Below are 27,483 nucleotides of genomic sequence, written 5' to 3'. Positions count from 1 at the left end.
TCTTAATACGAAATTCTTTGAATTAAAAAAACTTGAATATTTTATTTTAATAGATTTAATTTTTGCTTTCTCATTTAAAGATGATTACGGATAATTATAAATATTAGTATTTTATTTTTTAGAAAACATAGCATTCTTATATAATGTAAAAAATTATTAGGCAATAGATTAAAAAAAAAAAAAATAGTTGGCAATATCTTTCGACCTGCACTATCCTGTAGCTAATCAAATTGATGATTTGATGATTTCGGCATCTAATCAAATTGCAAGATATTGCCTGTGTCGGTGGTCGGAAGCTAGACTTACACACACATGCATGTGTCTCAAACGTCGACCGTTCTTTTATTATTATTTTTTTTAATTTTTATAAAACTATGTGTAAATAAAAATTACAATTATAATTAAACGAATAATTGATCTTAAGGAATATGATATAATTATTTTATTCATGAACAAAATAAATAAATTAATCACACAAATTTTTCAAGATTTATTTTTTACTATTAAAACAAAATATTATATTTATTTGTGACATGATAGTATATTTAAAATATTAAATTTTTAATTTTCATAATCAAAATTTAAATCATGGTAATTTTAAATATAAAAAAATAAATTAAAAAAATTTATTTCAATCATAAATGTAATTAATTAAATAATTGATGAAGTGATGGAGAAATAAATATATTATAATATGGTACATAACATCACACAAAAATTCAAAATTTTTTAATCACCGATTGTTAACCCTTTCGAATGTGAATGTGCACATGGAAAATTAAATTATCTCCACAAACATCAAGGAAGGAATAGGCCACATGCCATAAATATCGTTCAAGGTCTGCATAAAAGATTAGCTATAACAACCGCTTTTGTCCACATCTGTATTTATGATAAATGTTGTTGTTGACCATTCAGTCTTATTAGAGATTACATGATTTAAAATTGTTGATTATATTTTTTTAAATAGTTATATAAATTAATTAAGTTAAATTTTAAATTTATAATTTAAATTAATTTATTTGTGAATAAAAAACTATACAAATTTCTCACGTGAAAATAAAGCTATACCTAACAATGGTTATAGAGTCAATGCGTCCATTTTTTTATTAAAATTTTAATTTATCATTTAATCTCTCATCTTTATATATTTATTTGATTAAAAGAGGTATTACACACATAAATTCTTTTGAATTTATAATTTTTTAGCTTTAACTCTAATATTATGTTAACTAATTCAAAAGTTAATTAGCTACGTATCAATTATTTTTATAAAATGATTTAAAGTATTTTCGATTATATTTTAATAATGAGATAATTAATTTTTAATATAATACGTATTAATAAATGATAATTAGAATTAAAAATGTAAGTTGGATTGAGGAACAAAAAATAAATTTAAAATGTAATTAACAATAACAAATAAAAAAAATAGTCACCTTATTAATCGTTTGATTTCAAATTTTGAGTTTAACAAAAACTATTAGGCACATATCTATCGGTCATGTTTATCAAATTTTCTATCAATTTATCATTCCATGAATTACAAAAAAAAAAAGTTGGCCAAAAAAATAATTACAAAAAAAAATTTCTCATTAATGTAGCTCTCTTCCAAATTTTAATAATTTGAAATTTCAACTTTAAAAATCCATTTACTCACTTCAGATTTTTGAAAAAACAAAAAAAAAAAAGGAAGCATCAAACGAATCTTGCCTATCCTAGTGTCTGATGAATGGGAAAAAGACCCAGACCACCCAGTCATTATAATCAAGCTCAATCCATCTGCAATTGGGCTTTGTTTTCAACTTCAAAAGTAGGCCACTAAAATTTCAAGTCTAGACCTGCAATTGAGTGCAAAAGCTTTAAAATTGTTCTTTGAGCCTGCAATAGAGTGGGCAATTTAAGGTAACACTTGTTACAGTGAAATTCTTGTTTTCCTTTCTTTTTAAAATTTCATCTCACTAGGGTTCAAGACAAATACTGCTGTCTAAAAATTTAGAAAAATTAAGAGGATTTGAGCAACCAGAATAATCATGTCCAATTGTAAAAGCAACCAACATAATACAGAATCTGATAATATTCCAATGTAGTTCCAGCTACGAACTGAGAAATATTCTTGCTCTGGGTTGTAGACCAACATATCATGGTGGACAGGCCTGATAACGTTGATTCGAATAGGAGAATTCGTCTAAACCGATTTGCGATCAAAGTCGGATCAAACTCAAAATTGAATTGATCTGAATTGATAAAAAAAAAAATTAAAGATTCGATTTTAGAAAAATCTAAATTCGAAAAAACTGAATCAGCAATTAAAATTAAAAAAAAAATCTTAATTCCATTTGAAATGAAAAAAAAAAAACCTTAATAGAATTGCAATCCATGTAAAAGAGGTGATATTTGATATAAGTGAATTTACAAGTTACGATGGATGCAGGATTAACATAAATAAATTTAATAATTTAAAATATGATACGATGATATAATATGAAATAAAAAAATTATATAATGTGTTTAAAAATAAAAATATAAAAGTAATATGATTTAAAATTTTAACAAAAATTATATTTGAGTTTAATAAAATTAAAAAAAATATTTTATGTTTCATATCGATATTAATTATGATACTTAATTTTTTTATTAAACATAATATAAATATATAAATTATTAATATTTGTAAAATACGAATACAAAAATTATCCGTATAATCCAAAGCAAGAAATCAGTTGAGTGACATTCTGCACCTTAGAAAAGCAAAGAGTTCAACGAGAGATAATCAGTTTGCAAGCAAAAAGAAATCCTAGTAGCTTTCAGAATTTAGTAGAATAAAACTTTCCTCATGTAGAAGCATGGCTTGGATCGGACAAGGAATACTATTCTGGCAAGCACAACACAACAAAGCAACACAGACAATACACTTTCTCAAGTTGTAATTAGAAAGTAAAATTTTTTTAAACGTCCTATGTTTGAACAACACCAACATTTCTGCCATCAATGGTGCAAGGAAAAAGGCAGAGAAGCATAGGTAATGGAGAACGAGATGCTTCTTCTGAGAAACCAATTGTTAGAAACTCAACAAGATGTTTCCAGTTCCAATGGTTTGAAATCCAACAAGATGAAAATTGTCAAAGGGAGAAGAGAATCTGAACGAATTTTTTACATTAAAAAAAAATTCATGTCATCTTTGTGTGTGATGTGCAAGGCTAATTGGGCAACCACCTAAAGCATTCAATTGCATTTATTTAAACATGTCAGGTGTTTGGCTTGGCATTACTTTTGACAGTTCTTAAAGAACCTCAAACACAGTAAAAGATGAAGTATATATATGATGAATGTGCTGATTGTGACATTACTAAAAGCACCTGGATACCAGATTAACTATATATGATTCAATGAATACATGCAACTCACACTTCGACTTGCACACACATGCAAAACCAAGATGAGATAAGCCCAAACTCAAGCTGCAACTGCAACATAAGTCAGACCATAATTTAGCTAGACATAGCATTACACCACATGAAAAGAAAAAGAAAAAGATTAATGGTTTTGAATCAGTAATTGACAATTATATGTGGAACATAGTACAAAATCTCTCAGCAAGATTTTTAAGATTGTGTGAATGATATGATTTAGAATTGTCAGTGAATTCCTCCCCTAACCCTGACTATATCAGTTACCATTTTTCAACAGTTAGTATGTACTTTTTTAGTACGCAAAATTACAAATCAAAGGGTGATTAGAGAGGCATCTGAAAAATTGACGCCTTATGTGGGAATTTTGGCAGAAACCATAAGGCACGTGGCACAAACGTGTCAAAAACTGTGCCCAAAGTGGGGACTACACCCATTGCATGTATTAAGGTGGCCATGGCAGTTACAGTTCCCTCACCCCCTCCCTCCCATCTCGCCACTCAAACCAAAGCCAAAGAGCCCTTCCTCTCCACAGAGATTACCTCCTTTTGGGTTTTTCCCCAAGCTTCTTCTCCTAGCAGATCAGATCACATTCAGGTAATTTGCTTACATTTCTTTCTCCATTTCCATGGTTTCTTTTTCTTCATGCATGACTTCCTTTTTCATAACTTTTTATAGTTTAACTTGTGGATTTCCATTTTCTTTCTTGTTGGATATATAGTTGATCTATACACTTGCATGTTGGTGTTTTGGTTTTCCCAATGGCAGAAAGCTTAAACTGACGCTGCCCTTCTTTTCCCCTTTTACTGCTTACGTGAATAAATCTAAGTTGAATTATAAATATTTTTATAATGGTATATATTCTGCTGTGGGAAATTAAAAATCTTATTATTCATGCAAATGCAATGGCAAAGATTATTCAGAAAATCAAAATAAAAGAGAGAGAGAGAGAGAAATAGGGGAACAAAAATGAATATCCAATTTGCTAGATGCTAACAGCCCTGTGGCAGCTTATTAGTGATTTACTAGTAGAATGTTAAATTTTTAGTTTTACTGATCATAGTGTCATGTAAAATATTTTTCAGATATAAATCTTTAGGGGCCACCAGCCTTGGTCCAGTAACAAGATGTTTGGGCCAATGTTCTAGCATGGAGATGGACAAAAACAAACCATTTCCTTTCTCTTTGCATTAGTGAGCCTGACAAGGTTTCGATTATAAAACTGACTTGGGCCACTGACCCAGCTTAGAGCTTCACAACAATGAATTAGATCTTTTATTTCTTTAACTTAATTTTACAGCTAGAATTGAGAAGGAGTATTGAGGTAATTACCAAGAATTTTTAAATTTTTTAAAAACTTTATTGTGTTAAATTTTGGCACTGTAAAGGAAAAGGGAGCCCCAATGCCAAATTGCCAATTGTCCTTGGGCGGACCATGGAGAGTGTAGACAGTCTATCATTATTTAACTATATAGATTGTTCTAAAGAAGTTGTGAAGAATATGAAATGATTTCTAGACGACAGATTAATTGCTATTAGACAAACTATGTATGATTTCTGTGTTCTTTATCGTGCAGGAAATTATTTGATAGCATAATCATAAAGCCTAGTGCCTAATATACCATCTCACATTGAACACAAGACGGGAGTGATCTCAAGTTTGTAATAGATAATGGCGCTTTCTGAATCAGAAAGTGTTGGCTATGGCGGCATCAAAACAGGATCATCGGTACAAGCACCAAAATCACCTCACGAGGAATCAACACCACCAGATCAATCAATTTCTTCCTTGACGAAACAGAATTCCATTTTCTCGCTTACTCTCGACGAAATTCAACTTAAGAGTGGGAAGACTTTTGGGTCTATGAACATGGATGAATTCCTTGCCAACTTGTGGAATGTGGAGGAAAACCAAATTCCACCACAACTTAACCAAAATGAATTTATCAATGACAATGACATCGGAGGCCAACCAACTTTAGCACGACAAGGCTCTTTTTCCATCCCTACACCACTTTGCAAGAAAACAGTGGATGAGGTATGGATTGAGATACAGAAAGACCTACCGCAGCAGCGAAAAGCTAACAACTTTACCGATCACGAACCTCCTCAGCGGCAACAAACATTTGGAGAGATGACTTTGGAGGATTTTCTCATCAAAGCAGGAGTTGTTCAAGAACCGTCAGGATCTTCCCAACAAAAGAAGGTGACTCTTATCCAGACCAATAGCACAAGTTTGGATGCAAGCTATGGAATGGGGCAGCTGATAGGATCTTCTCAACAAAAGATGTTGACACCTATTCAAAATAGCCATGCAAGCTTGGATGCAAACTTCGGAATGGGACATGTGATGGGACTAGGATTCCCAGGTCAACAAATTGTAGCCAACAACTTGGCAGCAGCAGCAGCAGCAGCAGCAGCAGTCAATGGTTACGCAGCAGCATACCCGATTTTCACACAGACTAAAACTCTTATAGGGGAATCTTCTAATGGTGCTGAAAATGGGAATGGAACCAATAATATGTCAGAGCCTGCGGTGCTACAGTACAAGAAGAGGATCATAGATGGTCCACCGGAGGTGGTAGTGGAAAGGAGACAGCGCCGGATGATTAAGAATCGAGAATCTGCAGCAAGATCTCGAGCAAGGAAACAGGTTCATACTTATTTCACATAAAGCTATAAATTTTTTTTTTTTTTTGAGAAAGCTCCTGGCTAGCCATTCTTGTACTATTTTTGGTTGCTTATGAATGTGTTTGCCAAAGAACATCCAAAATGCAACGTGGAGATAAAATACCATTAACTGTCAAATTTTGGACTTTCATCTCGTCGGTCACATTATTGACTTTCTTCAATTGCAGGCGTATACAGTGGAGTTGGAATTAGAGTTGAATCAGCTCAAACAGGAGAATGCAAAGCTGAAGCTGCTTGTGGTAAACAAATGTTTTCTTCTGTAAAATTGAAATTAACTGAACTTTTATATAAAAATTTGGCCAGTAAATACCCTTTTTTCTCTATTTTAATTTTTGCAGGAGGAAAACGAGCAAAGACGAAAGCAAGAGGTAAATCTAACTATTATAAAGACCATTAAACATAGTCTAAATATGTAATATGTTCAGTTCTTGCTGCCCTGCATTTGGTATCCAAAACCTCAAAAAGATCCAAATGCTATGTTCCTTTTGATACTTCCATTAAGAGATATTGTGCTTCCATCATGAACACATTAACAGGTTTCGAAAAGAAAGCAATCAACACCTGCAGAAAGGAAGGTTGATAAGATGAGGACATTAAGGAGGACAGTGAGCTTGGGCTGGTGAACTGGGAATAGAGATTCACAATGCTGAGCTTAATCAGCCAGTTTGGCTTATGCATGGCTAAATAAGAATATCTCCAAATCTACTACAATATTAGTCTTTTTTTTTTTTTTTTCTTCACGGGAGTATGTGAATAAGGTTAAGAATGTGTAATAGAGTAACGGTCATGGGTATGTTAGTAGAGTGTTGAATTTTGGGTTTAAATTCTTACATCTCAAGTACAAAAAAAAAAAAAAAAAGTGTAATAAATACTTAATTATGTTAACCTTCTCCATGGATAAAAAGCACTTATCTAAATAGTGCTTTTATAGTACGTTTTCAAGGATAAAAAGCAAGTTTGGCAATAAAATCGGGTTTAATAGTCCAACCCGTCAAATTTTATTTAAAAATAAAGTCGGTACCGAATTTTAGATAATTTTGTTTTATTTTTTGTATATATATAAAATGTATTTTTTATTATTTATTTAATTTTATATTTATATATATTTATAAATACTATATTAATAAAATTATTATGTGATATTTAAATTTAATATATTAATTTAATAAAAAATTGTATTTATATATAATTAAAATATAATTTTTATAAAAAATATTTTATTAAATTAAAATTATTAAATTAATTTCAAATCCGACGGATCGGGATTCTATGCAGAAACTGTCTCGACGTGATTTGTTATTATCATGATCTGATTCATTGCCTGATAAAAAGTGATCATCACTGTGAAGTGTGAACAACCCCATTTCCTGTGGGACGCAGATGGATTTAGAATAACTTTTGCCCTTTAACTTTCTTTTTCTTTGGATTTTTACCCTATGTTTTGTGCTTTTGGCTTTTGTGATTTTCTAAGACAAATTCTAAGAATTAAACTTAAAAATTTTAATTTTTTATACAAGAGATTTTAGTTCGAAATTTAATTTTTTATACAAGAGATTTTTGTCTAAAAATTAGAAAAAAAATTACAAATGTTGTTGAGATTTAAATTCAAATAGAATATTTGATTACATGAATGAATTAATCTAATTTATAACAAACTTATAGTTAGACTCAATAAAAGGTGTCACCATTAATATTTTATTAAGATATGATTGATCACCTAAATAAATTATCTTTTTAAAGAGCTCCTAAGCTTGATTAAGGGTACCTAAAATATAAGTTCTAATATTATAAATAGAACTAGGTTCGGGAGTTTGTTTATATATAAAGAATGTTATAACATCCTTACAATGCTCATCTTAAGATTATATTATTTAATTTTAAATTATCATAACAATTATTTTCATTCTAATAGTCTTTATTTCAATGTCTAAGTATTAGAAATGATTTATAAAATTTCTCTATCAATTTGATAAAATTTTTAAAAATATTTTCTTACCTCAAAAGTATTCAAGAATCTTATTTATTTTTTTTTAAAAGGTTCCATAATCGGAAAAACTTAATTATTTATTTTTTTGTTAAATTTTTGTTTTATTGAAAATATATCTAATTCTTATACCATTCGGACTAAATTTAGAAATACTTTTTAACTTATAAATATTTTAGATAATAATCCATTTACGATTACTAAAAATTTTATTTTCAGAATTTTATTTTTACTTTACAAGCTTCATTTCTATATTCTTCATTATTTGGATTTATTTAGAAATACATTTTACCTAAAAATCTCATAAAAGTTAAACTATTTGTAATTTTTCTTGAGATTTTCAATGGACAATTGTCAAATATTTTCACATAAATTTTTAAGTTATATTTTTTAATTTTTAATTGAAAAAGAATATAATTATTTGTATTGAAATTTCATTTAAATTATTCCATCATCTGAGTTAAATTTAAATAAATTCATCACCTAGAGACTTATTAAAAAATTTTCATTTAACGTTTTTAGAAATCTCATCATTGGATAATTTTTAATTCATTCCTAAAATTTATTAAATTTATTTAGATTTTTTTATTTTGAAAATAAATATTAATTATTCTTATTGAAATTTTATCTAAATTTTCCCTCAATTTTGGTTAAATTTAGAAAAAAATTTCTCACTTAGAAATTTTTTAAAAATTAACCATTTGTAATTTCTAAAAATTTCATCATCAGATAATTATTACTTATTCTCAAAAATTTTATTTTTATTTTATATTTTTAATGATTATTATTTTTCCTAATTTTTCTTAAAATTTAATCATGCATAGAACACTTTAAAAAAAATCAACAAATAAACAAATAAAATCATAAATAAAAAAATATAAAAAAAATCAGCTTAGCTTAGTGGCTAGTGGGACTCATTTGTAAGAACAGACAAACAACTGAAGCGACTCAGTATCGACTCGAGATGATGGAGCAGGTGCAAATTTTACAAAAAATTTTTAAAAAGCAAAACACCGTTGTTTTAATTGACTATAAAAACCAAAGTTTAGTCTTTTTTCTTCAGACCTCACTTTTGCCCTCTCTTTTTCTTTGTTTCTCTTTCTAGAACAGATGAACTCTAGTTGAATCCTTATAAAAAAAATTCATTAGTTGCCAATCGAAATCTAGGGACATTGCTAGATTCTTGGTTTAGCTACTGGGTTCTGGAATGTTTTGTTAGATTCTAGGTAAGTAGCAGGATATTCACCCAAAAATTTGAACTTGGTTGAAAAATTCAAAGAAAAATTCAAATTTTCCAAAAATTTTCCAAAAATTTACTTCCTTTTAGTTTATTTCAAGTTTTTGAGCTAATAGATGTCTTTTGACATTTACTAATTAAAGTTTTTAAAATTATTTAGCTTTTGTATAGAGGAGCTTATTTCTTAATTTAAAGTTATTGAGCCTCTATTTAGAGGAGTTCTTTAAAAACTTTCGAAAGTTGCATATTTCTATTAAGAGAATTCTTTTTAAAAAATGGACTAATTTAGGTTCAAATGTAGTGGGTATCTATGTTTTTACACAACTCCTATTTCACAAAAAATGTACAAAGATAAACAACTGTAGATATCTTGTTTTGTATTGTAGCTTCTTCAAAATCGAAATGGGCCTTTAACTGTAAGTTGGGCTCGATTGTGAAACTTTAGGTCCAATAGAAAAAATTTTAATTTTTATTTGATTTAATTTGATTGTATTTTTGGTTTTATTTTATTTCATTCTTTTTTTTTTGAAAAAGTAAAATAAATAAATAAATAAAAAGGTCAAAAGTAAAAAAAAAGAGTCAGAATAAAAAAAAATCAAAAAAATGAAAAAAGAAAGTTTGAACAAAAACATGTGGAAATATTGGATTTGGGATTTGATGATTTTGAAACTTAATTACAAAATCAATTCATAGCAAAATCAAATCAAATCACATTAAAATACAAATTCGATTGATTTTCTTTGAAATTAAACGGGATTGAATCCTTATAAAGAGGCAGAGACAAAAAATCAAAGGTGGGAATAAAAATAGAGACCAATTTCAGCTGCAAATTGGAGCCATGCAAAGTAGAGAAGCAAATATAAGAGGAATTCATTATCAATACAGAAAGAATTGGCAATAATGATCAGTGTTTTAGAAGCAACAACAAGCAAAAAGGCAATCTAGGCAGAATAAAAAAATCCAAAATTTAAGCCAATTTCCAAAAATAGTAGTTTCAAACACACAGAGAATCCAAATAGAGCCAAAGAAGTATTCATCAAACACAATTCTAGAAACCAAACCTAACCACAAATGGAAACTTCACAAACCCAAAACCAAAAAATCAAGCCACCCAAAAATACAACTCAATTCACAATAAAAACTCAGCAGAAACAGAAAAGACCCAATTGAAAGGAAGAAAGCTATTAGTAGCGAACGATTGAGAGGCGATGGTGTTTGATAGTGCATGGCATTGGTGGTGGTTGGCCAAAGTTTGAAATTTTGTGAAGCTGTCTGAAGAAGCTTGAGGGAGAGAATAGAGGTCTTAACTAGGGATGGCAGCGGGGCGGGGCGGGTCAGATTTTTGCTTTCCTCGCCTCCGACCCGAAGCCTTAGTGCTTCTACCCGATACCCGACCCGTCCCTGTTCGGAGGTTTTAGTGAAAAATCCGACTCCGACCCGTTACAAATATTATTTACTCGAATAAAACCCGACCCGACTGGTTACAAATATTATTTACATTGTAGGGATTTTTCAAATTTTTGTTGTTCTTAAAGAAAAAGAAACCCGAAAAGATTCCTGGAAAACCTACAATCGTAGCTAAGGTTTTCCGATTCTGCAGGGCATTACTTTGTTCTTGAAAAGTTACAAAACCAATTTTTAAAACATAGCCTTTTTCAACTCCCTCAGAGACGTAAAAAGTTTATCCAAAACCCCTCCCATGGTTTGCAAGCACATGGTTTGCAACAGAACATGGTTTCGAACAGCACATGGTTTGCAACAGAACATGGTTTCGAAAACAGCACATGGTTTGTAACAAAACATGGTTTGCAAGTTGCAACAGAACATGAACCAGAACAGCCGGTTAGCAGAGTTTCAGCTTTGTCTGAAATCGAAATTGAAACTATCCAAGTCTCTGTAAAAACTCAACATGCTTGACATAACATTAACAGTAGAGGGTAAGGAGATGATTTTGGCTTACCTCAAAACTGTTGTCTGCTGGTATCCTGGCATTGTGGAGATTACAAATGGTTGCGACTCGTCTGTCTTTCTGTCCTGTTAACTTTACTCTTTCTAGCTTGATGGCTTTTTTTTGTTGAAATAAAGGAAAGATTCGAAGGAAGAAAGCTAAATAGATGGAAGTTAAATTGATGAAAACAGGTGGGATGGCTGGAATTGGATAGGTGGATGAAAAATTTTGAACAAATCGAAAGAGATGAGAAGGATAGGACGGACGAAAAACAAAAACATTGAAAGCAATCGAAACTCAGAAACCCTAAAAAAAAATTACATATATATATTAAGGGTATTTTAGTAAATATTTTGGGTCGGGTCGGTTCGGGTTTCATATAAACCCGATCCCGACCCGAAACCGACATTACAAAAATTAAATCCGACCCAACCCGATCCGAAACTCATTTTTTTAAGAAAAAAATCCGATCCTAAATTATCGAGTCGGGTCGGAACCCGACGGATTCGGGTAAATTTACCGACCCTAGTCTTAACCAATGAAAAAGAAAAAAAAGGAATCGATAGAATCTTTTTAGATTTTTGAGAAAAATCAGTAACGGTTACTGGTGACAACAAAGAGGGATAGATGGTCAAACGGTGGCTAATGGCATCACACGGTAGCGGTAAGAACTAAAGGTAGCCAATTTCTGGATTTATTGGGTTTAACAAATGAAAGCTTTGAAGAAATTAAAGGAAAAAGAAATGGGTATAAGAAATTAGAGAGAGCTGAAGAAGGAAATGAGAAAAAGTCAAATTTTTTAGCTTTTATGCTAATTGGAAATGCTACGTTTTTGGAGAAGAAGAGAAGATGAAGATTCACATATTGGACTCGGATCCATGCCCTTCTGCCAGACTCGGTTCACAAGGTTTTGACTTTTTTTGTCTTTTTCTTTTCTTATATATTTTGTTTATTCATTTTTTTATCCTCTTAAATTAATGCTTGATTTTTTTATGAAATTTTTTTTTTAACATACTTATTATTATAATTGCATGATTATTAATACATTCATTGTGTGATTTATTAATATATTTTGCATAATTACATCATTAGTAATAAATTTGTTTGTGTGATTGCATGAGAATTTATACTAATTGCATGATATATTATATTAAAATGATACTTATATTTATTGCATGATATATTATATTATTATTGCATGTTATTATTTGCATGATGATTTTTGTTTATTTTTTTTCTTTCAAATTTAAAAAGGAATTTTAAAAAAAAAAAAGTTTGTTAATTCTATTAAATTATTGGAGGATTTAAATTTTGAATTAAATCTAGTCAAACTATTAGAGGACCTAATGAATTTTTTAAAAAAATTCTACTAATAGATTGGAGGATAATTTTTGATGTAAAATCGTACCAACATATTGAAAGATATTTATGAAAATAAATTATTTTCACAACAAATAAATTTTCAATCTTATCGATAAATTAGAAGATAGTTCTTGACAAAAAATCTTATCAACATATTAAAAGATATTTTTGAAAATAAATTATTTTTACAAATAAGAGTTTTTTTTACAACAAAAAAATTAAATGAATCTGACAACAAACCCTCTTCAGATTGAGACATTACTTTACATGAATATTTCTGAAGTAAAAAAATTATTTTAAATTGCTATCAAACTATTGGAGTAATTCTAAGATCAATTTTCAATAATTACATTATTTGGTAAATTATGAAATTGTTTTTAAGGCTTGAATAACTTGAAATCAGACTAATACCATCATTTAAATGTGTGCTGTGAGATTGCTATATCATTTTTTCATGTATAACTGCACTCTTGAACTTAAAATCTAGTTTTGTAAATTAAAATATACTTTTTGAAGATATTTAAATCAAGTTTGGGACTCTTTTTTGAAATTGGATCGATTTAGTTAAGTAATCAATCACACTTAAACAAAAAAAATAATGACAACTCCTAAAGTATATGACTAACGATAAATCTGCGGATCTATATATTACAACAAAAAAAATATAAAATAAATGAATAAGACAAAGTACATAATATAAATGAATGATAGGAGATGAGAGTGAAAAATAAAATAATAATATTATGTAATAAATAAATATTTTTAAAACTAATTAAAAATTTTAAAAACTATTAATGGATTATGATTAGCCTATTTTGACATGAAAAATAATATTTTGTCTAACATGATACGAATCATGAAAGTTACAAACTATGTGCCTTATTAGACCATACTCTTAATTTTCATGATCATGCCAATACAACATGTTAAAAATAGTGCTGAACTGATACAATTCATTAATATATAGATTAATATTTAAATAAATTATGTTGGTCTAACATGATTGATTTGATACTGTTAGATTTAATTTTAATTTTATATTTAACAAAAATTGTGACCAAGAAAATAGGATGATCATTTAAGAATAATAAAATCATAATATTTATTTAAAATCGTATTTACAAAATGTTCACACCAATTATTTTACATTACAAATTCTTGAAAATAAACATTGGTTAAAATTAAAAAAAACCTTTAAAAAAAACCAGAGTGTTAAAGGGGAAAAACTAGTAAGGTGTCAATTGAAAAGCGTAGAAAATTATAAAGGTTAAAGTGTAATTTACTCTAAATAACATTTGCCTGTATATGACGTCAACAAAAACAAAGTGACGACGTATTAACTTTACGCCTAAAAAATTTATTTTTTTGGCACAAAAAATATTTTTTATTTTTACATATACCCACCCATTTACTTTATAATCGCTCTCGCTTTCCTTTTCTTTTTTCTTCTCAAAAAATTGCTGATTTTGATCTGCGCTGACTTCGTTGAATCTCAGGTAATTGAATCCTTAAACTCTCTAATTTAATTTTCTTTTTCCTTAATATCACTTCAATTTCAACCTTTCTTTCTTCGATTTCTCTCTCTCATGTTAGGGTTTTCATTTATCTTCTTAGCTTTCAAATTTATAAAAAGTTTCTTTTCTTTTTATATTTTTAAATATTTCATTTCCCGGTTGAGAGGTAGAGAAAGCAAAGGAAGAGAAGTGTATGTGATTTTTTTTTTTGAATTTTGGTTCAGAGGTAATTTATTGAGCTTTCAGTTTTTTTTTTTTTTTTTGTTTTGTTTTCTTAGGATTATATAAATGTATTTCTTTTTCATGATTTTTTTTTAAAAAATTTTGCTGTCGTTTTTTTTTTTTTTTGTGGATTTAATTGAACTTAATTGGGAATTTTGATTTGTGACTTAAAATCAACAAAGTTTACAACTTTAGTCCTTGAAAAAGTAGAAAAAAAGAGTAGTTAAGGTTTAACATTATTTGAGAGAAATTTCAGGTTTTTGAATATGTTTTTATATGCGTAGTTAATTTCAGTTATGTGTTTTAAAGGGTAGTTGATACAATTTGCTAAGACTTTGTCTGATTGTTGCTTTTGCTTCTTTGAAAAGATGCTAAAAAGAAAAGGCAAATGGTAAAACCTAAAAGGCAAAATTACTATTGATTTAAGCATGAACAAAGGAGTAAAATGCAACACTATATTTAACATAATTTCTGTATAAAAATAATCTTTAATTGTTCTCCAAAAAAGTTGTACTTTTAATTTTTAATCTTTCTAATTCTAAAGTAAGGACTGAATAGTATGTAAGGGGATAAGTTATAAATGCAAGAGAAATGAGTTACTTAACTTTTGTGGATAATGTTATTGGTTTCATGTGGCAGATTTGGCAGTTCTAAGTCAGGATATTGATAGAGAGAAAAAGATGTTAAGTTCTGGGAATAATTTAAGTCGAGGGAATTTAGGATTGTCGTCTGATATGCCACCATTGCCTCAGTGTTTGCCTTTGGAGCCACTTACATTAGGCAATCAGAAATATACACGGTCTGGAGAATTAAGCCGAGTTCTGGGTGTTCCTCTGCGAAGCAGTACATCGGAGGATCATTCTTTTGGAGTTTCACACCCTAAACCTTCCCCTCCAGTGGCAACAGAGGAGCTCAAGAACTTTAAGGAAAGTGTTCAAGATGCCTCCAGAAAGGCCAGGTATGATCTTTCTTCATTATTGCAACCATCAAATACTTTTATATTTTGGAATACTTTATATTTTATGGAACATGGTATCCTTTACGAGTTAGTGTAGTGACTTTTCTTTGAGATTGTGGTGACAAGGGTACCTTTGAAGTTAATCTGGTGATGGTAGGTAGTGTTATACTGGACACAGAATGGGCAAGTAACAGTCACATGGTACACGATTAGTTACAATGCATGCAATGCTCATGTATGGTGGCGCGCATGCAATATTTTATCTGTGCATGCAATGTAGACATCCTGTCCTCACACATCCTTTGCACTTGATTATGTAACTGATTGTCTTAGATAGAGAGTATAAAGCTGTCCTGCAATTCAAGTGATTCTTCTCAAAGCTTTCTTACTGCACATGGACAACGTGCATATTTTATCTTGGTTATGATGCCTGTTACTCTTTAAGTAGTGTGGACAGTTTTTAGTTATTGAATTTATGTTGTCTGTCTAACAGGGATAGAGTACAAAAGTTGCGAGAGTCAATTTCTAAATTGGAAAGGTATAGAAATGCTTTAAGCTCAAAGAAGCGACAACGAAGTGATATTTCGTGTGAGAGAACTAGTGGGGTAAATATGGCAAAGATGGGAAGCCAGATTCATAGAAACCCTCATGACATAATGACTCAAAGATTGGAGGATAGGCCAAAGGGTGTGGGGCTTAACAAGCGTGTTCGCACATCAGTTGCCGATTTACGGGTTTGTATTTTACTATTATTGCTGGAATATAACCTATGCTTCAACCTATTTAGTCTTGACCTGCATTATTGAAGATATTTTATGTGAAATTTGATGCGATTTCCAAAGAAAAGTCAGTTTATCTTTGCTCAGTGTTGAACACTGCTTTTTGTTGGCCTTCAGTCATTTTCTTTTGGTTGTAACCGTAATTGAATGTGCTGTTTTATGCTGCACAAAAAAAAAAAAGGAAGAAGAAGAAGACAAAATGGGCCAGAAACTAAAAACATAGTTTGACTGGACCCTTTTGCTCTTAATTTTTAGCTTATGCTTCATTAATTTTATTCCCTTTCCTTGTTTTCTCTTCCTTTTCTTTTTTCATGATACCAGGCTGATAATAGGACTGCTGTGAATCTAAGGCAGCAGGGGATAATAGAAAAGGATGGTGATGTGCTTTCAGCTGTTAATGGTGGTTCTGCTCGAATTGAAGAAAAGATTCGTAGATTACCGGGTGAAGGATGGGAGACAAAGTTGAAAAGGAAACGGTCTGTTGCAGCTGTAGGAAATAGAGTTAATAGTGGTGATCGAGATATAAAACGACCTATGCAACCAAAGCTGAGTTCTGAGTCAAAGTTGCGATCATGTGATACACAGGGTTTCAGGTGATTGTCTATGATTGAACTTGCTTCCTAGTTGCTGATTTAAAAAAAAAAAAGACAAAGGAATTCTATCTAGTATGGCCGGACAGTGGGTATAGTAGTATTCAACTTGAACTGTGTCAGAAAATGTTAGCTTAGACTTGGGCTAGATATCTTATATGAGCCTGTATGTATAGCTGAGGCTTGCCATGATAAACAAAAACTGCCTTTTGTGATTGTCTGTGGATGTACCTTCATTATTATTTATCAAACTGGCAGCGTTATGATTATAATAGAAGAAAGATTCTGTTTTACCATTTATTGCTGCTGATAGATATGATGGTTGCAGTGCTTATTCATAATGCATGGAACTATGCAAATTTTGTTCTTTGTATGGAAAAATTATGCAGGTTCTTTGATAAAATTGTTGCAGCATAATGGTCAATCGTGCAAATGTCCAGGCTTAAGAACTCGCATTATATTTTGGATTGACAGATCTGCATGCTTGCATTGTTATTTTGGATTTTCAATCATAATTAACTTGGTGTTTCTGTTTTACCTGCTTTTAATTCTAATACAAAATATGGATTATAACTGCTTGTTTGCTGTTATAACATTCTTAAATGCTTGATAAGATATTATTTTCTAATGAAAATGAAGGAAGATTTCTTCTACCTGTATCTTAAGGCATTCTGGAATTGATTATTGCTTCGAGTTTAGGTTTTTCTTTATAAGTTATGCTGATCCAGTCATTTTTCAAGCCTTGTTCTCAAACAAAGTTGTCTTACTCTTATATTATTTTGTCTTTTTTCCGTACAGATCAAAATCTTCCCCAGGAGTTAGTGGAATTAACAGGTCAGATGCTTCTTTTGAAGCTGCTGGTTCTGATGCTGGTACGGTGCTTAGGAATGAATTGGAGAGTAACTCTATTCCACGGGATCGTACAGCTATGTTGGAGCAGAGGGTTGTAGTAAAAGCAAATAATAAGTATGTGCCTTCACGATTTTAGTTCTAGCAGCCTGTAGTGAAATTCTATGGGCAGGAGCCATACATAGTTAATGAACATCAAATTTTACTTTTAATTTCTGCCATGTGTGATATTCTTTTAATGGTTTCTTCTCCTTGATTATTGATTTTTTAATGGCTCTATTCATCAGGGCAACTCTCCAGGATGACAATCAAGCAAGTGGCCCAAGTACAATGCTAAAAGGAAAGGTTTCTAGGGCACCACGAACTGGTGCCATCATGGTGTTAGACTCATCGTCTAAAGTTCACCTCTCATCTGGAGCTTTGCAGGGTTGGGAACAGCCAAATCTAAATAAGATCCAAGCATTAGGTGTTGGGAGCAATCAAAAACGTTCAATGTCTACAGGTTCATCTTCACATGCTATGACCCAGTGGGGTGGTCAGAGACCGCATAAAAACTCACGTACAAGGAGAGCAACTTTAGTTTCCCCTGTTTCTAATGCTGAAGCTCTGATTTCAAACCAAGGCTTTGCAACACCTGATTCTGTTGCCAGGGCATCTATTGGAACTGGTGGATCACTGATTGGCAGCAGTGTAGATAATGCCACACCAAAAATTAAGAGGGAACCTGAGAATGTTTCTTCTCCATTTGGGTTATCTGAGAGTGAAGAATCAGGGGCTGAAGATAACAAATCAAAAGAGAAAGGAATTGATAGTGGTGAGGTTAATCTGCCTTCAACTCAAAAAGCTGGAGCTTTCTTATTGCCAACTAGGAAGAACAAAATGTCTGCTAATGAAATTGGAGATGGAGTCCAAAGACAAGGGAGGAGTGGAAGCACTGCACCACCCTCAACAAAACCAGCTGTTCATCCTATGAGGGAGAAGTTGGGAAATATTACAACAACTAAGCCAATTCTAAGTGCAAGATCTGCTTCTGATAAAAATAAAAGGTTCTTAAATATTTTTTTATTGGCTCTTGGTAATAGGTTGTTTTCTTTGTCTTGAGGAAATCTGATGAGTGAATCATATTTCTTTGGTTCAGTAAGACAGGTCGTCCACCTTCCAAAAAACTGAAAGATCGCAAGGCAACAATTCGCGTTGGATCAATACAAAATAATGTTTCTTCAGATTTCACAGGTATTTACTAAGCCCATGAGACTTTTGGCTTCCTATATGTCGAAATTAAAAGAGTATCAAGTCTATTGTGTCACTGTGATTGCTCTGTGAGATTTCTGACATTCTAATAATTTTGCATCTCTTTTACCAATCTTAAAGCTGTGCATCAATGATATGATTGTTATCCACATCTCTGTGACTAGACATTATCATTTCGACAAATTTTTTGCTCTTAGTGTTAGTTTAGCTTTCAGTAAGTTATATTTGTGTGCTTGTACTGATTTAATGTTTCTTTTACCGGAGAGTGTATTTTTTGTTGTTTACTTTTCAAATTTGGAATGAATTTTAGAGTCACATTTATCTGTGTGCATATGCCCTTACATTTTTTGTGAACTAACAAACTTGCTGAAATGTGGGTATGAAAGCAATGAAAGCTCCTGGTGCATATTATTAATGACAATGTGTTTGGGATGCCATGTTCAGGTGAATCGGATGATGATCATGATGAACTATTTACAGCTGCCACTTCTGCTGCTAATGCTAGTGGTATGTATCTCTTTCCAGTGATAGTCTCATCCCCACCCAAAAGAAAAAAAGAAAAAAGAAAGGAAACAAATATCTTTTGAGAATTGAGCTTTTATTGTGGTATATATTCTTATGTACTTGTTTTGACAGTTCATGTTTGTTCTGGTCCTTTTTGGAAGAAAATGGGATCAATTTTTAATTCTGTCAGTTCAGAGGATGCAACATACCTTAGGCAACAGGTACTATATGGCCACTAACAGATTATGATTCATTGACACTTTGGGGTTAGTTAATCACAGTTTCCTGATCTTTTATTTTGATGTTGAATCAGCTAAGTTTTTCAGAAGGGCTTGATGAGAGTTTGTCTCAAATGTTTGGAGAAGGATATAATGTTTTGGTAAACTCCATCATCTTATGTATCTCTCTATAAAAACCAAATCCCTTTTTATCGGCTATAAACTGCGTAGTTCAAATATGTTAATCATAAGAGATCTAAGAACAGAAGAACGGGATAACTGCAAATTAATTCAAACTTTGTTGGCAAATATTGATATGAACGCCTTCCATTTCCACAGGGTGTTGTTTTGCAGAAAGATGAATCTAATTCTGTTGAAGAAATGGCCAAAATTAATGCACCAAGTGGAGGATTTGATATAAAAAAGTTTGACAAGGTTACTCCTTTATGCCAAAGAGTTCTTTCTGCTTTGATTGAAGAAGATGAAAGTGAGGAAATTTATCACCACATTGAGGCAAAGAATATGTCCCTTCACTATGCAAGTGATGATTCCCATTGTGGTTCATGCAATCAGATGGATGTTGAATCTAAAGATAGGGACAGGATGGAATCTGAAGTTGAGTCAAATGCAGATTTTCAGTGTCAGAAGAACTCTGTGTTAGACAGACACTCTTGTGATGCAAGTGTTGCATCTAACACATTTAGGAACTCCAGCATGTCCAATTCGTTACATAGTAGTGAACGGTGGTTGGGAGATGATGATTTCTTACATTCGGATATGGGGCCTGTGAGCGAAATATGTTCAACTGATCTGGGTCAGCTCCAACCTAAGGAAATAAATGTTTCTGGCATTTCTTCTTTGGACTGCCAATATCAGTTTATGCCCATGGATGACAAACTTTTGCTGGAGTTACATAGTATTGGTCTTTATCCAGAGACTTTGGTAAGATTTCTTTCATGCTTTCTTTGTTTGATTAATTCTACATAACTTCCCATATGAGTTTCAGCCTTGGAGGGCAAATTGTATCTTTTCCTCATGTCCTTTTGAAGATTTTTTTATGTGATATTTTTTTACTTTCTGTCTATTTGAAGTCTAATGTTTTTGTGCTGCTATATTATATGATTAATTTTCCTTTTCAATTTTTTCCTTTGCTGTTTTGCAGCCTGATTTGGCAGAGGGAGAGGAAGCAATAAATCAAAACGTTGTTGAACTTAATGAGCATCTTTATCAACAGGTTGATGTTCAAAACTGTTCTCTGGTTTCAAAATATCTGCAATTTGGATTATTTAAGCATATTTTTTATTTTAGCCTTTTTGCTCTTTGCTTTCTTTAGTTTTCTCTCCCCAAAATCTATTTCCTTTTTTTTTCTAAAAAGAAATTTCATTTTTTGATATTAAATAACAAATTAAAGCTTTTTTAGTTGCATTCTGCTTTTAAATTGCATTTTTCCTCATATTTTAACACCTTGTTTTATTAACTTATAGATTCAGAAAAAGAAGAAAAAGTTGGGGAAGATTGATAAAGCCATTCAGAATGGGAGAGAAGAAGACAGAAGGTGGGTTAAACAGTTTGATCTTCTAGTGTTGTCAATAACCTTATGAGTGGTGCTTCAACTAGAATAATGTGGTTTAATTTGCAGGAACATCGAGCATGTTGCAATGGACCAATTAATACAGATGGCTTACAAAAGACGTTTGGTAATTCTCAGATTTATGGTGCAATTGTTGTTTCTAATTATTAACTTAGAGCAGTTGAGGCTTAGTTCTTTGCCTTTTATTGTTCCATATAATTGAGGGAGTGCATTTAGATTTATGTAAGAATCGTCAGCATGTTGGTAACATTTAGTTTAATTTCTTTTGTATAAGTAGCAAGGAAACTAGTGCTTTATGGACAACATACAAGCTTTGTGCTTTTTGGCAAAAACTGTCAAACATCTACTTGACATTGCCATGTGTTTAGCTTGCTAATTTAGCCCTATATTGAAAATTCAGCAGTTTCTTAAGGGATTATGTATACCTTTTCTGTAATCACAATACATTTGAGTAATGTGAAGAGTTTTTATATTGACTACTATAATGCCAGCATTCTAAATATGAGACTGGATTGGCTTGAACCGGAGCCAGGGCCTATCTGGCCGGTTGACTCTTAATCCTGAGTGGGTTAAACAACAAAATTGGGACAAAGTGGATTACCCATTCTTTAGTTATTTCTTATAATATTCTTATTTCCTTTGAATGCATTTTTTAAAATTTTAAATACTATGTAATTATAGTTATAACATTGAGCTGATGTTGGTAATTCAGCAGATCACACGAACTGGCAGCTAAAATAGTTGAGCTGATTAATCTTTGACCCACTCCCGCGGACTGTTTATGTTTTTTTATTTTACCACTATCTTCATGATGATGGAAATATTATGGCTTGAATAGAAAAGATTTGAGATGCATTCTTCAGTATGTTTGCAATTATGCATCTGCTCATTGGAAAATTGCATGGCATACAAGAACTTTTCCTTGGTATAGTCAAATGTATTATTAGTCTCGTGTTGGCAATTTATTGGTGAATTTACTGAGGGAGTCCCTTTGACAGTTACTTTATTGTTGATTTTGAAGGGGAGTGGTTATGACACCTCCTACTATGGTGTTGAATGGTTTATTATTATTTTTATCTGAAGTGATTTGGAGCAAGGTGTTTAGTTTAGTATAATTCATTGAGTTTCAACAAACAATTTATGCAGGCTTGTCGAGGGAGTAATTCATCAAAAAGTGCAGTTCGTAAGGTTTCAAAACAAGTTGCTTTGGCTTTTGTCAAGCGAACTCTTGATAGATGTCGAAAATTTGAACAGACAGGCAGTAGTTGCTTTAGCGAACCTGCATTACATGATGTCATGTTTTCTGTACCTCCATGCAGCAATGAAGCAAAATCTGTTGATTGTATTGGCTCTGGAACTGCTAGTAATACTTGTAATGAAACATCCAACCATCAAGCAGAAGCCAGGGGCTCAGGTATATTCAATCTAAATTTCTACATTCTCTCCTTGTGATGGCATTTTGTCCCTATAATATACCATATGAGGTTATGTATTTTGGATTTTAGTTAGGCATTGAGAGCATTATTTTATAAGGGTAGGAAAAGTTAGAAAGTACAATGATAAAAAAAAGTTTAATCATTTATTTATTTATTTAATTATTAACATGGAGAAGGCCCGAAGGGGGATCCGAATCCTGCTTTTTGGGCAGGGGCGGGCACAGGGGGCACGTGCACTAGGCCAATGCTTGAGTGCATGTCTCATTTAATTGTTGTGAAGCTTATACATGTTCATTTCACTTCTGCCTCAGGTGCTGTTTCTAGTGCTTTTGAGAGGTATGATTCTTCAGACGCTTTTCCATCTGTTCACTCATCGGAGCATGCTGTTTCCAAGTATGGATCTATGTTGAACAAAGGGAGGAAGAGGGAAGTACTGATTGATGATGTTGTTGGTAGTGCCTCTTCTAGGGTAACATCAACTCTTGATGGCACTGTTGGAGGAGTAAGGGGAAAGAGAAGTGAAAGAGATAGGGAGCAAATCAGAGATAATTTAAGAAATACTAGTTCGGTATCTGGGGCTGGTCAGACATCATTGGAAAATTCCAAAGGTGAACAGAAAACGAAAGCAAAGCCCAAGCAAAAGAGTAATCATTTATCAACTTCAGGAAATGGATTCAATGGCAGGCTTACAGAGCCTCTGCTACCTTCTCGTGGATCTTATCATCCTACAGCTAATTCTGGCAAGGTGACTGAAAGAGAAGCGAGGTCAACATCTCCAAGTAACATGTGTAAGAATTCATCTAAAGATGAACCCATTGATTTCGCAAACTTGCAACTGAAAGAGTTAGACACAATGGAAGAACTGGGTGTTTCCAACGACATTGGCGGTCCCCAAGATCTGAGTTCCTGGCTAAACTTTGATGAAGATGTCCTGCAAGACCATGATTCAATAGGTTTAGAGATACCAATGGATGACCTCTCGGACTTGAAATTTGCATTTTGATTTCTTTCCCTTTTAAGTAGCTAGTTAGGTTACTATTACCAGCATATCTGATGCAATCTGATCAGGTAAGTGTAATTATGATTAATTTTTATGTATGTATATCATATGTATGTAATTGAAGAATTTTGTTTGTTTGATCCAATTAAATTTGCTTCTTGAAGTTGTTTCACTCATGGAAGTTGCTGGTCTTTAGGGTGATGATATGGCAAACAACTTGATTTTGATTCAGGATGCCAAAGAGGCTGGCTAGGGCTTGCCCAGAATCATTATTTGTTAAAGCGATCCAATCTCTGATAACTGCTGCTTGTCAAGGGCAAAATTCAAGTCATGTATCCCTTTCCCTGAGTTCTTGTCTTGTATTCATGTATGATTTTCTACCGTTTTCAAATTTATGCTAGGGTAAAATTATTGGTTACAACATTTTTGTATTACTTGACATCAAAATAATTTATTAGTTGAATTGTAATTTTAATTTACGAATTAAATGTCTTATCAATGAATTGATAAGCCTTATTGTTAAATTTATTTAATGGACTTTTAGTTTTAATAATCAGTCTATAGGTTTTTTTTTTTTTTTTTATGATTTTAAATATAAAAAATAAAATATATTTGAGACAAAATTAAAATACAAGTAACATGGCTGTTGAATTAACTCAATTTGCTCCTTTAAAATGGGTTATGCCTCATAAAGCTGCTTGAATCATGTTTAATCCCAAATGTAATTCTAAGTAGGGGACTAATTTTTCATAATGAAAGTAGAAAGATCCAAAAAATTTTTCTGAAATATTTAAATAGACATACAGAAGAGAAAGATTTTTGACATTGCTTTTGGGTTTTCGACAGAGAAATTCCAGGCTAGAAGGTTTGCTGAATATCTGCTGTCAGGTTTGGTAGAAGCTCCCAACAATCAGTCCTGCAGGACAACTTATGGGAAAAACAATCTGGTAGAATTAATTCTACTGTATTAAACAAATACTCAAAATTTGGACTAACAAGATTCTTAATAACTAAACAGTTGACTTTATACTATTCTATTAACAAAATTTCTAAAAAATATTTGCAATAGCTTTAATGAAGGGATAAAATAACCATTATCAGCTGAAAATTCTAGATTTGGTTTTCTTTTATTTCCTCTTGACATGTTTCTCTTTTAATGTAAAATCAGGTGAAGTTCAGCAATCATTTTGGTCGATGACAAATAAGCTCGAATTAAAAATGGAATTATTTAACATAACTCTGTCCATGAATGATTCAAGCTCTTTTGAAAACAAATATTTGGTTTGAATGATAAAGAAAATGTACAAATTTGTTAAGGTGTGAAAAAATAAATTTTTTTCATAAATTTATTAAACTTGACTTGCATAAACTTGTTTAAATTTATTCAAATAAAATGTATTAGACAATACTTAAAAATCAAAATGAAAAAAATTATTTGTTAAGACAAATGTTGCTGTCAAGCAAAACTAGCTAAGGCCTATATTTTAGAGATATAAATCATTGAAACCTAATCTTAAAAGGACGTATGCATTAAAGTAAAAAGAAGAGATAAGGTCATCGCCTTATGCCCTTAATAAAAAATAATTTCAGTAGGACCAACAAAAAAAAAAAAAAAAAAACCTAGCTGATATGATAGGAAATTTGCCCACACCTCAATACTTTATTTTAATCTTAATATTTATATTGGTGTAAAGTGAAAAACAGAATATAACTTATAAGTGCTTTTTTTTTAAAAAAAAAAGGCATGCTAATAGGTTAATTTTTTTCCTCACGACCATGGGATTGATAAGTTATAAGTGCAACTTCAATTGATAAGATTGTTAACTTAGTTACTAGGTTTAAGAGAAAAAAAAAAGCCCGTGGAGTCGCTGTGTTCTGCTTACCAACACTTAAAAATAGAAGTCCAAGATAACTTTTGATGAATTATTTATAAATATATTCAGTTTTTTTTTATTTTTATTTATTTATTAAATTTAATAAATAATATTAAATAATATTTTTATATTCATTTGTTAAATGAATTGAACATAAATAAAAATTTATTTAGTTTGTTTATATTAGTGAATAAACTTATTTATTTATTATTCATTTATTATTTATTTGATGTTCAATAATATTAAAAAAATTGCATTTTTATGTTTTACCTTAATTCTATTTTAAAATTTGATTATATTCATTTGGGTTTGTTTACGTTCATTAAAAAGTTTTTTTGTTTAAATTTATTGGTTATGATTTGTTAATTATTCATAAATATGTTTATTTATATATGTTCATAAATATTTTTTAAATGTTTATGAACTAACTCGTTTGATTTAATTAAACTTAACATGAACATTATTTCATTTAAACAAACTAAATTCAAATGAATAATATAATTTTTTATCGAATATGAACAAAACCTAAATACTTTTAAAAATAAATAAATAAATAAAAAATATACATGCATTCATTCATTTTTGGTTCAATTTATAGCTCTGTAATTAAAAATGATCAAGTATTTTGTTATTTAGGCTTTCTTTTTTTGAAAAAAAAAGATTATAGTTGAGTTACATAAGAAAAATATACTCTATTTCTCATAAATCTGTTATGAAGGTAGTACAAGAAGTAGTTATTTACTATAATTAACAATAAAATGATAGTATCCCATGAAATTAGTGCACTACAAGGGTTTAGGTTTTTAGTGACGTTTTTTTTTAACGTTTAGCGATGTTTATAAATGACACTAAAAGATTTGTGGTATTTGCGAAAAACGTCACTCAAAGTACCTGCTATACATGCATCGTGAAAAATAGCGATATTTTCAAAAAAAATCTCAATATTAACGGCATTTATATCTGAAACGCCGTTATTTTAGTGACTTTTGTATATTTGAGACGCTGTTAAATTAGTGATGTTTTTATGATAAAAACATTATTGCTTTGGTGGCATTTGTAATTGAAACGCCATTATTTTGGAGGCATTTGTATATGAAAATGCCTCTATATTAACGGTGTTTGTATCTTTGATATGTCGCTAATTTAGTGACGTTTTTATGAAAAAAAACACTGTTGTTTTGGTGGCGTTTATATAAAAATGCCACTTAACTAGCAGCGTTTGTTGGTAAGAGCGTCGTTACTTTTAGTGGTGTTTTATGATACAAACGCTACTAAATTATTCATTTAGAGAAATTGTTGAATGCAAATGCTGCCATTATGTAAAAATATATATTTTTTATTTATGTTAATAAAATTTATTTCCATTAAAGAGCTTAAATTTAGAAATTGAAATTAATAGAAACTTAATTCACGTTTAAATATGCATCTAATTAATACAAAGTTTAATAATTAATATAATAACATTCAAATATTTTTAATAAATTAATAAAATAAAAATTAAAATGTATGAAATTGATAACTGCATACATTTTGTTGGTTGCCAATTGATGGAGAAAATTTTTCACCTTGGTCACTAGTGTGCTTAAAATCCTACTGAATAATACCATAATTTTTAACACTTCATTGTAAGCTTTTTTTTATATTTAAAAATTTAAATATTTACTAAATATAATACTTAAGTTGGTGGAGCTCCAAGATCATTTCTTGAAAATTGTTGTTGCATAAAATTCATAAGATGATCGAATAGATCATGCAACTGCTGAAATTTTACACTCTCTTACTTTATTATAGCACGTTTTTCCTTAATTTTGGCATGCTCATGTTTTTTTCTGCTTTCATTTGCTGAAAAATGTTGTTGCATAGTTTGCAACTCCCCTCTCAATATTGAAATGTCTCGCGAAGACTGACTTGTTGAGAATGTAAATTGCTGAGAGCTATGTCCATAGTAGGTACATGGTGTTGGACCCAATCCAAGGCTTCGGACTCGTTCATGCCTTTCTTTTCTAGCAACTTTTATGAATATTTGATTTTTTATTTCTTGCATATTGAGAGAACCATCAGATGC

The 27,483-nt window shown here is 30.9% G+C and overlaps 2 protein-coding genes across 9 annotated transcripts; both read left to right on the top strand.

The window, feature by feature from the left end:
• The first annotated feature begins 3,886 nt into the window (after positions 1-3,886).
• Positions 3,887-7,018, top strand: LOC111302091 (ABSCISIC ACID-INSENSITIVE 5-like protein 1). Its single transcript, XM_022898029.2, has 5 exons — positions 3,887-4,007; positions 4,988-6,063; positions 6,269-6,340; positions 6,440-6,469; positions 6,638-7,018. The coding sequence occupies exons 2-5, from the start codon at positions 5,083-5,085 to the stop codon at positions 6,722-6,724; spliced, it is 1,170 nt and encodes a 389-aa protein (XP_022753764.2). The 5' UTR covers positions 3,887-4,007; positions 4,988-5,082; the 3' UTR covers positions 6,725-7,018.
• Positions 7,019-14,053: 7,035 nt separating this feature from the next.
• Positions 14,054-24,047, top strand: LOC111301277 (uncharacterized). 8 transcript variants are annotated; one of them, XR_016328291.1, is made up of 17 exons: positions 14,054-14,128; positions 15,008-15,326; positions 15,820-16,060; positions 16,460-16,698; positions 17,494-17,661; positions 17,832-18,590; positions 18,683-18,777; positions 19,240-19,302; positions 19,432-19,520; positions 19,613-19,678; positions 19,857-20,459; positions 20,680-20,751; positions 21,002-21,072; positions 21,157-21,214; positions 22,255-22,522; positions 22,856-23,612; positions 23,741-24,047. XR_016328291.1 is itself a non-coding variant. In XM_089744751.1 (16 exons), the coding sequence occupies exons 3-16, from the start codon at positions 15,938-15,940 to the stop codon at positions 23,545-23,547; spliced, it is 3,399 nt and encodes a 1,132-aa protein (XP_089600877.1). In that variant the 5' UTR covers positions 14,054-14,128; positions 15,121-15,326; positions 15,820-15,937; the 3' UTR covers positions 23,548-23,716. The 8 variants fall into 8 exon arrangements, 4 of the variants coding, with proteins under 4 accessions (XP_089600877.1, XP_022752570.2, XP_022752569.2 ...); XR_016328292.1 differs by having other exon boundaries at positions 23,709-24,047; XR_002691509.2 differs by having other exon boundaries at positions 16,427-16,698.
• The last annotated feature ends 3,436 nt before the right edge of the window (positions 24,048-27,483 follow it).

This window comes from Durio zibethinus, chromosome 15, assembly GCF_047325235.1.
Source record: "Durio zibethinus cultivar Kanyao isolate XHJ-2024 chromosome 15, ASM4732523v1, whole genome shotgun sequence".
Lineage (NCBI taxonomy): Eukaryota > Viridiplantae > Streptophyta > Magnoliopsida > Malvales > Malvaceae > Durio > Durio zibethinus.
The sequence above is the reverse complement of the archived record's forward strand: the minus strand, read 5'-3'. Positions and strand labels throughout refer to the sequence as shown.